Consider the following 14505-nt stretch of genomic DNA (forward strand, 5'->3'; position numbering starts at 1 on the left):
TATTATTTTTTTACTCACAATTCTATGGCAATGAGAAGTGGGCCCTGGAAAGTTAATTCGCTGTGCCAATCATAAGGAATTGGATGTAGGTTGCTGCAGACAGACATTAAAAATGAAGGTCATTAAGACAGGAATGAACTTCTGAAGATGCAGGATGAGCAGAGACAGAAGTTTGGAGCTCTAGGCTGAGGGACGGCAGTAAACGGGAAGACTGTTCTTGGTTCCAAGGTAACTGTGAACTCTGACCCTCCTCCTCTTGTCAGTGTTGCTGCAGGGAACTTACTTAACCACTGTCATGTGGCCCTTAAAGGGGAGCGGGCTAATTTCAGTTGTATTTGTAGCAGATGGAGTTCTACTTTCCACTGATAGTTTATTTCAATCCTTCAATAGGTGGTGAAACAGTTCTGTAAAACTGTTCAGAGGTTTGCCAGCATTTGGGGTGATGGAGGGGCAGGCTTCATGCGGAGAACTTTCAGGAAGAAAGCAGGTGGCCCCCTCCATGGGAATTGCACAGCTAACTATGAACTACCTGCAGTACACTTATTTCAAGCCAGTGGGTTTTAATAACTAATGGCAAGTCAGCTGCTCAGGAAGCTTTTTCTAAGCCTTCATCCCGGTAGCCTTACCCCAGATGGCTGCCTTGCCCACTTTGTTGGAAGTGGGAGGCTGTTGGAGCATTTGCTGGAAAGACTTCCCAGTGACTCTGATGCATCCTGCAGCTGCAAAGCTATTTCAAGCTTTTGATTGAAGAATCCCATGTTCTAAGCCCCAGAATGTGCTGGTGGGAATAGCTAAGTCCCTCAGCTTTGTTTTTTAATTTGTCCCACTAAAGTAGGAGACTGCAGCTCCTCTAAGTATGACAGATTGGGTCTGTGGAATTGACTACACTTTAAGATTTTTTTTTAAACATAGCTATTCTGTCCAAAGCTCCCAATTAATTTGTATTGAAAATATGATTAAAACACCCCCAGGTCATGATTCTGGATCCTTAATGAGTTAAGTGTTAGAAAGTGGAATTTAATATCAAAGCACAAAAACAATCATTTAAGATTTATTTCCATTTTAAAAATCATAATATTCTCACTGAATACCTAAACTGCCATATCCTGATGTTCTGAGACGCAAAATGAAACCGGAACACCTCTCAGTTATCTTTTATCTAGAGTGTCTATAGCCCTTCGCATAAAATTATCACTCTGGGATAGTTTTTCATAATTGGCTGGTAATATAGGGTTTTTATTATTATTATATTTTTTGCCAACACCCTCCTGAGTCAGGTTTATAAAACCATGCTGTCAACCCAGGTATAAAGTCTTTTGTTAAGGCATTCTTTTTTAAAATTAAGCCTTACCAGACTTTTTAGAAGTGAATACAGTGTATTTTTGTTAACTGGGGAAAGAAAGATCTGAAGCCAGTTTAGTAGATCAAATGAATTAAGCCTAGACTCTAACAGCTTTAAGAAGTTGGTCTAGGCCTTCTGTTTGGAAGCTGGCATACAGTCTCAGGAGTAGATAACACACTAATAGTAACATACTTTTAAGAGAAACCTAACATAGTTCTGTTTGGCCTGGGGCACATCCTAACCCAGTACCACATTGCTGTGGGCTTGGTCACCAAAAGAGTGATCCTCAGGTTCAGGTCCCGTTCCTGCAGGCAAGTACTATTTTAGCTGGTTTTAGAATGAATGGGGGCTCAGACGAGTCTATTGTACAGCCAAGGTTGAGAGCCACTTTGCTGTCTCTGGAAAGGCCATACTATTTTGCTAGTATGTTATGCTAGTTATGTGCATACATTTGTTACATTTGTTACTAGTGTAACAAAGTAGCACAAATGTGACGTCTTAACAACACAACAGCCTTACCAGGTCTGAATAGCAGAAATCGAACATTTTCACTGGATTGGAATCAAGGTACTATCAGACACAAATGCTTCAGAAATAGGGAGGAAATTCCGTTTTCTTGCTTTCGGCTGTGTTCTTTGGCTGGCTCTCCCCCTCAAGCTTCAAAGACCAGCAGGGTCTTTTGCCTCTGTGGTCACACTGTCTTCTCTGATCAGTGTTCACATTTTAACAAAATTGTCATGTGATTAACCTGCACATCACTGTGAGAAGTGTATTGCTGTCGGGGCCTACAGAAGGAATTCTTCATGGCTGAAGCGCACCTCAAGTACAGACTTAATACTTTTTGAGGAGACATTGCAGGTGGAGGTAGGTAATCAAATGACGTAATTTTTCCAAGCACCATACTTAGTATGTTCACTTAACCATTAGATATTCCCTAGTTTCCCAGTGAAGCCACACGCTCCAACACTAGAGCTCCTGTTTATAGTGGTTCAGCACAGGCTTTAGCACTGCAATGTGCAACAGCCTTCAGAGCGATTCCTCTCATCAGTCTTATTACCTGTACTCAGGTTTTACTGGGTTTTGCCCAGTCATGGCAGGAATCAAGGTGGATAGTTTTTCAGCATCGTCTGTGTGGCAGTATGTTTACCTGCTGTATGTGAACAAGCAAGACGGGAAATTATGCATTCACCTGTTCCTCAAGTATTATATTTCCTCCATATTTAAGAAGCGAGCAACAAAAAAAATTATTACCCTCACAAAAGCAGAAAGAGAGCTAGTGTTCTCCCTGATCTAAAATAAAATTAATGGCTCTGGAGTGCCAGCAATGACCGGCACAGTTAAGGGGCAGAAGACTGTCAAATACCTAAACAGTCCACAGGAGGGCAGCAGTGCTATCGTCTCAAAGGCTTACAGCTCATTTTAGGGTCTCCTCAGGATGAGCCTAGGGATCCTAAGCATAGGATTCATCGGGAAGAATACCTGTGTACCAGATTCATTCAGTTCTGTTCTTCAATAGGCAGATTGTTAAACTGAGCAATCCAGTCTTGGTTAAAATGTTAGCTCTCTGACATCATAAGCTTTAGAACACTATAGAAGTCTTATTTCCCTTAAATCTTAAAATTAGGATGCAAATTCAGGTTCTTTCCGCCCCTAAGTCTTTCTAGCAAAATTCAGACAATTTATTGTTGGTTACTGTAAAAGTCCTCACTATATATTTTATGCCAATTAAAAATATGCTAGAGTCTTATGTTAATTTTCTAAAATGCTTTAGTCAATGTAATATTCATTCTGTATTTATATTATTCATAAACATTACTATCATATTTCAAAACTACAATTTATCATTACTTATTTTGAGAGACATCAAGACTTTTTAGTAAACAAGGTTATGTTAATAATCTGTCAATGACTTTTTCCCCCAGTGCTAAGGCTTGAATTCGGGGTCTTATACATGCTGAGCTACAGCCCCAACCCTTGAACAACTTTAAGTTCAAGTCTTTGAAATTTTGGTTTTTAATAGACAGAATTTAAAATGGATTTTCTTTAAGGTTTATCCTGTTTATATGGAGAGCTGACTGTCAGGTTCTCTAATCACTAACACAAGTTCTCAGCCTCAGCTGCAAATTAAAATCACCAGAGAAAGTAAAACCTCCTGTGTTTAGGCCACATCTCAAATTTATAACAGGAGAGCCTACTGGGGTGGTACTCAAGTGTCAATAAAACACCCTGGGGAAGGCTAGTGGACAGCCTCAGGTGAGAAACACTGGCCTGGCTTGGCTTAATCTGCCTTACTTCATATTTGCAAAGGCAGCAAGAATCATTTTCACATACAGAAAATCATGCCCTATTAGTTACACAGGTCAAGTTTTTCCTTTGTTTTTTGAGCCCTTTGAATACATAAAAGTGATATGAAAGTTATATCTCCTATTAGATACATGTCTACAGACTCTTACATGTGCCTAACTTAAGGCTAAGCAATAAAAGATAACGAGCCTGAGGCGTTAGAGCTATCAGGACAGATAGGACACGAGTCGGCCTTGGAGGTACGTGGATCCGGAGAGGGCGAGTGTGGAAGGCACAGATGTGCTTCACTCACAGCCATCATGGGCAGAAAGTGTGAGGCAGAGGGATAAGAGCTGGAATTGGACAAGGTCTAGTGTCTGCTTGGAAATGTGGCCTTCTTCCTGCAGATACCATGACATGGGCGGAACATTCTGCTCAGGCACAGGCACTGAGAGCTGGATGCTGAGAACCCTTGGTGAGCTGCAGGGACTGAAATGTGAGGATATGGTAGAGAGGTTAGACACAGATTGTATTTAGAAACACAGGTTTGATTTACACTAGAAGCACACACACATACACACACATGCGTACACACACATTACCACAAATGAAGCTCCTGCAAATATATAATTTTGCTTTTGCCAGACTTGAAGATTCAATTTTCAAAAATGGAACAGTAATGACTTCCACGCATGGATTTTCATCTTGCTGCAGATACATTCCTGTAGTTAAAAGAACATTTTAAGTCCAAATACACCTCTTTCTCTGCCATTTAGACAATCTTAAAAAAAAAAGTACTTTTCCTCATATTTAAATAACTCACAAAGTATTTGGTAAAAATAAAAATATAGATTTATACAGACATATCTATCAAATATAAATATTAATTTGAAGGTTAAATTTGAAGCAGAGCAAGCTATAAAGGTAAATTTTTTTAAAAATAAAATACTTGATTGTAAATACTTTGAATTAAGTTTAAAAACAGTAAAGCCACTTCTTGTCTTTAAACAGTAAATTCTTTTTATTAACCCGTTATCTTTTGTCTGTTTTTTAAATGCTGTGATTTTAAGTATAGCGCCATGCATCGATACCATTGCTACCTTTTTTCATGTGAAAATGAGTACAGACTTCAAGATTTCTTAATCGAGTTCCTGGGTGGTTTTTTGGTTGGTTTGTTTTTCTGTTTAAGAATTATTTTCCTGGACTCCCGGCCCGGAACACTGGTTCCTTCCTGTCTGGGCCAGAGCACTGAGCAGACCTTAGGTGGCAGCTCTGCCCCCAACATCCAAGAACCCAGAGGAAGCAGGGATCCCAGGCACTCGAACTCAGGCAGTATCCTAGGTAAGCAGACAGCAGGGCCCGCCCTAAACAGGGAGTAACTGGGAACCAAAAGGACCCAGGAAGTCACTCCCCGCACGGAACACTGGTTCCTTCCAGTCTGGGCCAGAGCACTGAGCAGATCTTGTGTGGCAGCTCTGCCCCCAACATCCAAGAACCCAGAGGAAGCAGGGATCCCAGGAACTCAAACTCAGGCAGTGTCCTAGGTAAGCAGACAGCAGGGCCCGCCCTAAACAGGGAGTAACTGGGAACCAATAGGACCCAGGAAGTTACTCCCAGCCCAGAACACTGGTTCCTTCCAGTCTGGGCCAAAGCACTAAGCAGATCTTGTGTGGCAGCTCTGTCCCCAACCTCCAAGAACCCAGAGGAAGCAGGGATCCCAGGCGCTCTAATTTGGACAGTGTCTTAGAAACTAGTTCTCAGATCTGAGGCCTAGATCAGACCTCTGCCAGGTCTGCTGTTGTGTGGACCCCGGATTCCACCTGAGACATACTGGAAGGTCCACTCAATCCAGATCCACAGAGGAACAAATGAACTCAGAGCTTCAGACAACATATCCTGAGATATTCTAGAGGAGACACTGCACCCAGAACAGCAGACACCTAGCTGGACCTTGGAGGCACCATATCCTGAGGCATCCTAGAGGTACCACTGTAATCAGTGCAGCTGGAAAAGATCACAGAGACATCTGGACCCCTAGGAGATCAGACACAAGCTAGATAACTAGAAAGACAGGCTTCAGTCAGAGACAGCAAGTACAGGCAGCACTAGAGTTAACCAGATGGTAAAAGGCAAGAGCAAGAATGTAAGCAACAGAAACCAAAGTTACATGGCATCATCAGAACCCAGCTCCCCCATCAGAGCAAGCCCTGAACACCCCATCACACCAGAAAAGCAGGAATCAGAATTAAAATCACTTCTCATGATGATGATAGAGGGCTTTAAGAAAGACATAAATAACACTCTCAAAGAACTTAAGGAGAGCACTGGTAGACAGATAGAAACCCTTAAAGAGGAAACACAAAAATCCCTTAAGGAATTTCAAGAAAATGCAACCAAACGGGAAAAGGAATTAAACAGAACCATGCAGGATCTAAAAATGGAAGTAGAAACAATAAAGAAATCACAAAGGGACAATACCCTGGAGATAGAAAACCTAAAAAAAAAAAGATCAGGAGTCATAGACACAAGTATCACCAACAGAATACAAGAGATGGAAGAGAGAATCTCATGTGCAGAAGACACCATGGAAAACATTGACACAACTGTCAAAGAAAATGCAAAATACAAAAAGCTACTAACCCAAAATATACAAGAAATCCAAGACACAATGAGAAGGCCAAACCTAAGGATAATAGGTATAGATGAGGGGGAAGACTCCCAACTAAAAGGACCAGTAAATATCCTCAACAAAATTATAGAGGAAAACTTCCCTAACCTAAAGAAAGAGATGTCCATAAATATACAAGAAGCTTACAGAACTCCAAATAGTTTAGACCAGAAAAGAAATATTTCCTGCCATATAATAGTCAAAACATCAAATGTACAAAACAAAGAAAAAATACTAAAAGCAGTAAGGGAAAAAGGCAAAGTAACGTATAAAGGCAGACCTATAAGAATTACACCAGACTTCTCATCAGAGACCATAAAAGCCAGAAGATCCTGGACTGATATCATACAGACCCTAAGAGAACACAAATGCCAGCCCAGACTACTATACCCAGCAAAACTCTCAATCATTATTGATGGAGAAACCAAAATATTCCATGACAAATCCGAATTTACACAGTATCTCAACACAAATCCAGCACTTCAAAGAATTATTGGTGGAAAACTCCAACACAAGGAGGGAAACTACAACCTAGAAAAAGCAAGAAAGTAATCTTCCAAAAACCCCAAAAGAAGATAGTTACACAAACATATCTCCACGGATGTTAGTCCAAAAGCTTGGATTAGCGAAGACTCAACCCACAGACCACATGAAGCTCATGAAGAAGGACGACCAAGAGGGGATGCCTCAGTTCTACTTAGAACGAGAAATAAAAATGCTCAAGGGAGCAAATAGGGAAACAAAACATGGAACAGAAACTGAAGGAGGGGCCATCAGGAGACCTTTCCACCTGGGTATTCACCCCATGTACAGCCACCTAATCTAAACACAGTTGTGGATGGCTGGAAGTGCATAATGTGAGGAACATGATATAGCTGTCTCCTTAGAGGTCAGCCAAAGACTAAAACACTCAGAGGACAATGTTCACAATTAACCACTGATATGATCAGGGGTTTCCCAATGGAGAACTTAGTGAGAGGACTGAAGGAGCAGAAAGGGTTATTGACTCCAGGTGGACAGCAATACCAAACAACCACCCCCCCCCCCCCCCAGGGTCTAAACCACCAGCCTGGGAACACATAGGGAGGGACCCAAGACTCCAGAGGTATATGTAGGGGAGGATGGCCTTGTCGGACATAGGTGGGAGAGGAGTTTCTTGGTCCCATAAAAAAAAAATGAATGAAAAATGAATGAATGAACACACAGGGGGGGGGGGGGATGTGAGGGTGGGGAGGGGATAGTGAGGGGGGTAGGTGTGGTCACTGCCTCATAAAAGCATGAGGAGGGGGATGGGATAGGTTTCTGGGTGGTGGGAGGAAGTAGGCTAAGGGGATAAAATCTGAAATGTAAATACTACAACCAATTTTAAGAAGCGGGGGAAAAAAAAAGTCTTCAGAACCAACATCTTTAAAAAAAAAATGTCAGGCCCCTGGGGGTGGGAAATTTTTTTTTTTTTCTTGATACTAAAACTTGTTCTGAGAATTGTATATTGCAGAATACACAGCCTTGGTGTATCTACTCATCAAGCATACTGAGCAGACCTGCCCAAACCTCTGATGTCCTGGAATTCCATCTGGATTCAGTGAAGACACAGCATCAGAGGCTTATCAACTTACTCTCCCCCCCACCCCTCTTCTAAAATCTCAATGCCCTTAATCAGCTTGAAGAAGTTTAAGAAGAGTCAGCGCCCCTATTCCCTGAGCTTGGGGACTAATGTGGTTAATAATGGTCTGTCTTTCTAGGGACAAGTAGTGGTTTTGTTGGAACAGGGGGATTAGCTAGGATTTACTGCATAGCCATAACCTACTGGTAGAAATCTGTATACTTATTATCAAGATGAAGTTATAAATTCTTAAATGGTACAAAATTTACTTTGATCTCAAATTTAAGGTTTTCATTGGTACGAGCTCCTTATTAATATAAAAGTGAGATGAATATTGATACGCTCATGGGCATTGTGCCTGTATAACACCTTTAGGAATACAGGGCCTAGACCCAGCCCTTTTTTTAACTTTTTTAACTTATTTGGGACGGTTAACCTATGAGTTAAGGGACTATAGCAAATTCATATTTTTGAGTTTATTGTTAGGGTGCTTTCCATATTTTACTTAGAAATAGCTGAGAGGAGTTAACAGAAAACAGTCCAGGTTACCTTACATGGATAGTTGGTTTTCAAAACATCAGAAGTCCATAGAACTGATGCTACAAATATTTATATATTAATGTTCATATTGATTAGAGACCTGTCTGCTCCTGACAGCTTCCTGTTGTGGATTCTAAGAAGAAATTGAGCATCCTTGGAGTTACTCCAGTTGTGTGGTAACAGCCACTAGGCAAGAATTGCCTCTCTCCATCTACAGACAAATTACTGTCCAGAAAAGGACACACATGCAGAATAGTCGACTGATTATATCTGCCTAGACAGAGTAATCAGTCCTTAATAATCCTGCATCACCAAGGTCTGTCAGATGATTCTGGGCCAGAAGGCTGAAGATTTGATGCTCCAACGTTCGGTAGTATAGGGGCTTTTCAGGTGTTCAGAGGTCTCTATAAATTGGCTAAGTTTTAGAAGCTATGATTTGTGCTTCCCACAATTATAGTTAACTCAGTCATTCTGGATTTCTGACGGGGTTGAAAACTTATAGCTATTTACCGTAAGAGAAAAGATTTGAGTGGATGGTCGGCAGCTGACATTCATCCTAAAGCCAGGTTCAGAACTAAATGTTTTAGTTAGGATAGATGACAAAGGTGCTGGTTGGTCAACAAAATGATGGACTGGATATTAGGACTATCTTGTACCTCACTGGTACAAATTGGCATAATTATGCTCTAATTGTATTTTGAGAGAAAAGTTTTATTTTAACAGGAAGGGTGATGTGTAGGAGGAGCTAAGGTAGGAGGAGTACTGAGAGGAAGAAAAGGAGTAAGAAGAGGCGGAGAAGAAGGATAGGAGAAGCTAGGTGATGAAAGAGAGAAAGAGGGGGGAGACAGGGAGGCAGATATTCATGTATCTCTACCAGTCAAAGATAGTTGTTATATCTAGGTCTGTCAGTGGGTTACACCTCTGATTGAACAATTCCAAACTTACAACGCTTATGATTAACATTATTTAAAAAAATGTATAAATGCAAAAAGGAAAAGGGGGCATGGGATAGGGGTTTTCTAAGGGGGGGAATGGGGAAAGGGGATGGCATCTGAAGTGTAAATAAAATATCTAATAAAAAAAAAAAGATTAAAAAAAAAAAAAACTACACCTGCAAGGCCCTTTGCTGCTGTTTTTCTGCTTGAGTCAGAAAGCAGCCAGTTTAACTTTTCTTCAGGGCTTAATAAAGGATCTCTCTGTGAAAAAAAAAAAAAGAATTATTTTCCTGGAATATCCTCTTGGAGGGCACAAATGGGTGGAGTGTCACTCAGAGTGACCCTAGGTGTTTACACTCAAACCAGGATTCACCTTTACTCAGTTTCAATTTGTACTCAAAATCTTCTCAAGATGCTGGATGGTTCCTTGGCCCCTCTATGCTACTAAATATAAAAGTTTAAAATACACCTTAGAAAGGGCAATTGGTCAGGAGAGGCAGTTTCTTCTCTCTGCACCAGTGCCTCAGAGCCTGACTGGGTTGCGGCCTGGGGGAGGTCAAGCTCTGTTCTACTTGAGTCTGGCCGGCCTCCAGAGCTCCTTCAGTGTCACTGACAGCAGGACTGCTACTTAGAAGGGGGAACAAAATAGTCATGGGAGGCAGAGAGGAAGGACCTCGGAGGGGGGAGCAGGGAAGGGAATAAGGGGCAGAGGCAGGTATGGGGGGAGGCAGGAGAGAGGCCCAAGGAGTTACTGAGTGAAGGTGAGTTCCAGGCTTATCCACTGACATTTCAGGATATAACATTAACTCTGAAATCACATACGAGCCAACAGCTAAGTACAGTGCTGTTCAGTGTTTACCTCTCAACTACTCTGTTCAAAACAAATAATGTAAAAACTCAACATTTTGTAAGAAAAACAGTTCAGGTTTATATAATTTTAATATTGGAGAAAAGCTATATAGTAAGTCTCTTATGTTGGAATCAATTTTATGACAAATCACATATTTGACTTACACATTGAGTATAGTTTCTTTCTGTGGCATACATTTTTCTTTTCCATACAATTTTTTTTTTATTTCCTTCCTTCCTTTTTTCTCTCGGGTTTTTTTTTTTTTTTTTTTTGGAGGGGGACGCAGGGTCTCATTATGTAGCCTTGGCTGAACTCACTATGTAGATGAGGCTGACCTCAAACTTAGCTCAGCCTGCCTCTGCCTCTTGAGTGCTGGGATTCAACTCACATGTAGAATGACCCTTATGTAACTTACAGCATGGCCTCTAAATTTGGGGGTTAGTACTAATTTGTTATATGCTGTCTAAACAATTATTCTCCTAACAGTAGCTTCCTATGTATTCTTTGGTTAAAAAAAAAAAAATGTAGAACAGTCTGTTGAATGCTCATACATTTGAGTCAAGTAGAAAAAAATGCTGGAATTAATTGGATTCTTGACTTTTCTGCACCATGTTGTGGTACTCCTTGGGTGTCCGTACTGACCACAGGTTTTAAGCTGTCTCATTTCAGCCCAGACAACTTACGGATGATAAAATAATTAAATCAGTCAATATTAATTTAAGTTACACCAAGTAGTATCTTAGCATTCTATCAGCCGCACTAATGAAAAATAGTGAAAATTACTATTATGGAAAACAAAACACATGAATTATGCAAATAATACTCATTTAGGGAGTAACTCTGACCTCTCTTGGGATGTAAGTAAAGAAAAATCTTAGCTGGAATAAAAATCATGCATATATAGAAAAATTTCACTGAAAACAGTTAAACAAAAAGCACCTGTTCAGAAGCACATAGACTTTTTAAGATGAATGTCAAGCAGTCTGTTGCTTCCAAGAGGAGAAAGTGAACAAAGGAGACTGGGAAGAAAAATGGAGAGAAGTGTGTGGACTATACTTATTTAAGCCATGGCAATGATCATAGGTCCCTTTTGGTGACTGCTCCACAACCTCAATAATAGCCTTGGACCCTCCTCTTGAGCTGGATCCCTCTTTGGGCCTGTCACTGGACTTCCTTTTCCTCAGGCTCTTCTCCACTTTTGTCCCTACAGTTATTTTAGACAGGAACAATTCTGGGTCAGAGTTTTTGACTGTGGGATGGCAACCCCATCCCTCACTTGATGCCCTGTCTTTCTTCTTGAGGTCGGCTCTAGAAGTTCCCTCTCCTCACTGTATTTCATCTAGGGTCCCCCCCATTGAGCCCTGAGACTCTCTCTCCTCCAAGGTCTCTGGTGCATTCTGAAGGGTCCCTCCACCTCCTACCTCCCAAAGTTGCTTGTTTCCAGTTTTTCTGCTGGCCCTCAGGGCTTCAGTCCTTTTCCCCTACCCAGTACCTGATCATGTTCCCCTCTTCCCCCTTTCTGTCCCCTTTCCCACCCAGGTCCCTCCCTCTATCCTGCCTTGTGATTGCCTTTTCTTTCTCCCCCAAGTGGGATTGAGGCGTCCTCACTTGGGCCCTTCAGCTTGTTGACCTTTTTGAGTTCTGTGAACTGTATCCTGGGTATTTTGTACTTTTTTTCTTGGCTAATATCCACTTATTAGTGAGTACATACCATGCATATCTCTTTGGATCTGAGTTACCTCACTCAGGATGTTATTTTCTAGTTCCATCATTTGCCTGCAAAACTCAGGATGTCCTCGTTCTTAGTAGCTGAGTAGTATTCCATTGTATAAATGAACCATATTTTCTGTATCCATTCTGTTGTGGGACATCTCGATTGTTTCCAGATTCTGGCTATCACAAATAAGGCTGCTATGAACATAGTGGAACATGTGCCCCTGTGGCATGGTGGGGCATCTTTTGGGTATAATCCCAAGAGTGGTATTGCTGGGTCTTCAGGTAGAACTATTTCCAATTTTCTGGGGAACCTCCAGATTGATTTCCAGAGTGGTTGTACCAGTTTGCAATCCCACCAGCAATGGAGGAATGTTCCTCTTTCTCCACATCTTTGCCAACATGTGCTGTCACCTGAGGTTTTGATCTTAGCCATTCTGATTGCGTAAGGTGGAAACTCAGGGTTGTTTTGAGTTTCCTTCTCAGCCATTTGAGATTCCTCTGTTGTGAATTCTCTGTTTAGTTCTATATCCCATTTTTTAAAAATTAGGTTATTTGGATTTTTTTGGTGGTTAGCTTCTTGAGTTCTTGTTCCAATGAGTTCAAGGCTCTTCCCCACTTTCTCTTCTATTAGATTCCGTATATCTGATTTTGTGTTGAGGTCCTTGATCCACTTGTACTTGACCTTTGTGCAAAATGACAAATATGGGTCTATTTTCATTTTTATACATACAGACAGCCAGTTAGACCAGCACCATTTATTGAAGATGCTTTCTTTTTTCCATTGCATATTTTTGGCTTCTTTGTCACCTGTCTGTAAGTGTGTGGTTTTATTTCTGGGTCTTCAATTCTATTCCATTTATCAATATGTCTGTCTCTGTATCAATACCATGCAGTTTATTTTTTAAATTTCAACAATGTGGATAATTTTATACAGTGGGCCATACAGCACCCTTGGGAATGCAGTAAATAGTAGGTCTCAGATCTATGCCAGACCAAAGGATCAGAAGATATCCAGGTGATTCATAAGCCTACACAGTGAGAATTTTGGTTTCTTTAAAATCCTAGTTTTGTGAATATGCTTTTGTTTCAATCCCAGGTATGGAATAAGAGGCTGCTGCTTCACAGCAGGTGATTATGATTTGGCTCCTGCACTAGAAGGGATGTTTTTGCCAGCTCCCGATAGTTTCTTCAAGTGTGTGATATTTGGAATTCTGGGAACTTTCAAGATGGTATAAATTTGAGAGCCCTGGGGCTGGTGGGGTGCTCTTGGGAGGCTGCTACTGGTTCCTGGTGCTGCGGTTTGTCAGGGAGTCATGAGCAAAAAGGAGAAGAAGAAATTAAATTTGCTGATGGCATAGATTGGATTTGCCCCAAGGAACTTAAGCCCTTAACCAGCAGGAAGTCAGCTAAAGAGATGTAAGCCTCTAACATTGCCCTCTAACCTCTTTCTTTCCTATTTAGTGTTGGGGAGTGGGGTTGAAAGGGATTAGAGTGGGATAAGGATTAGAAGGGTGGTAGATAGAAGAACCTAATAAAGGAGTCCAAAAAAATAATAATGTGCCAATATAGCTATGTGATGTTTTTATTTAAGTTAATTAGACTTAATAAAGTGACTGTTTTAAAAATAAATAAATGAAAAGATTGAGCGTTTTTCAAGTGAAGAATATATTTCTATCATATAGCCCAAACCCAATGATTAATTTAAAAGGAAACATGAAACGTGGGTCTTATATTTATTAGGGATAATTTCAGAGTTATTTTAAAATGACAAGAAAAAAATAAAATTACCTCAATCCTATCAGAAATTTCAAAGCACTAACCTAATCTGAGTTCCTAAGATTTATTCCAAATCTTTCATTATAAGTAAATTGGCTACATTTTATTTTAATACTTTAACTCCCTGTTTTTACCTAGGGACACACCACCCTAAATGCCTCTGTCTCCTCTAAATCCACATTTCTTTTGAAGTATATGTATTTTCAATTTTTCCTGTTTTAATCTCCCTTTGTTTTAGTCTTTATAGAGGTAGAACACAGATAAAAGATAACAGAGTGCCCTGTTTCATGTTTCCTTTTAAATTAATCATCAAGTTTGGGCTAAACAATAGAAGTATATTTTTCACTTGTAAAAAGCTCAATCAATCTATCTGTCTGTCTGTCTGTCTATCTGTATTAAATTTATATATTCATATATTAGTGATTATTTATTTAAATTTATTTATTTTTAAAATAAATGTATTTACTTTTAAATTGTCACTTTTTTCTAATTGTAGCCTTTCAGTTACTTCTAATACTAATTAATGAATGAATTAGTGGTCAAAGAAGAACATGAAAGATATAAAATGATGATATGATAGTCTTAATCAGTTTGCTTAACATTAATAAATAATTCTAAATTCTAAAAAAAAATAAATCAGACCTTATATAGCTTCTTACCACTAGCCAAGTTAGACAAATGTAAGCTTTTATCATAAAAATCACAGTGACTACAAAGTAAAAATATCACAGTGAAACATTTCAGATTTACTTTTGGCCATGTTTGAACTTAGAAAATAGGGTACACTTCATA

The 14505-nt window shown here is 40.1% G+C and overlaps 1 protein-coding gene across 7 annotated transcripts in view; it reads right to left on the reverse strand.

Annotated features, from left to right (window-relative positions):
• Positions 1 to 5: 5 nt before the first annotated feature.
• The window catches only part of Cd46 (CD46 molecule), a 38208-nt gene continuing 23708 nt past the window's right edge, over positions 6 to 14505 (reverse strand). For 2 of the 7 annotated variants that reach the window (XM_076941668.1, XM_076941667.1), the window contains 2 exons: positions 11933 to 12619; positions 6 to 4347 (listed from right to left, as the gene is read on the reverse strand). In XM_076941668.1, the coding sequence (XP_076797783.1) occupies positions 12565 to 12619 (55 nt within the window). In that variant the 3' untranslated portion in view covers positions 6 to 4347; positions 11933 to 12564. Of the gene's footprint in view, positions 4348 to 9547; positions 9633 to 11932; positions 13231 to 14505 lie in introns of all 7 variants that reach the window. The other 5 variants (XM_076941664.1, XM_076941663.1, XM_034513162.2 and 2 more) reach the window with 5 other exon arrangements.

The sequence above is a fragment of the Arvicanthis niloticus genome, chromosome 10, assembly GCF_011762505.2.
Source record: "Arvicanthis niloticus isolate mArvNil1 chromosome 10, mArvNil1.pat.X, whole genome shotgun sequence".
In the NCBI taxonomy this organism is placed as follows: Eukaryota; Metazoa; Chordata; class Mammalia; order Rodentia; family Muridae; genus Arvicanthis; species Arvicanthis niloticus.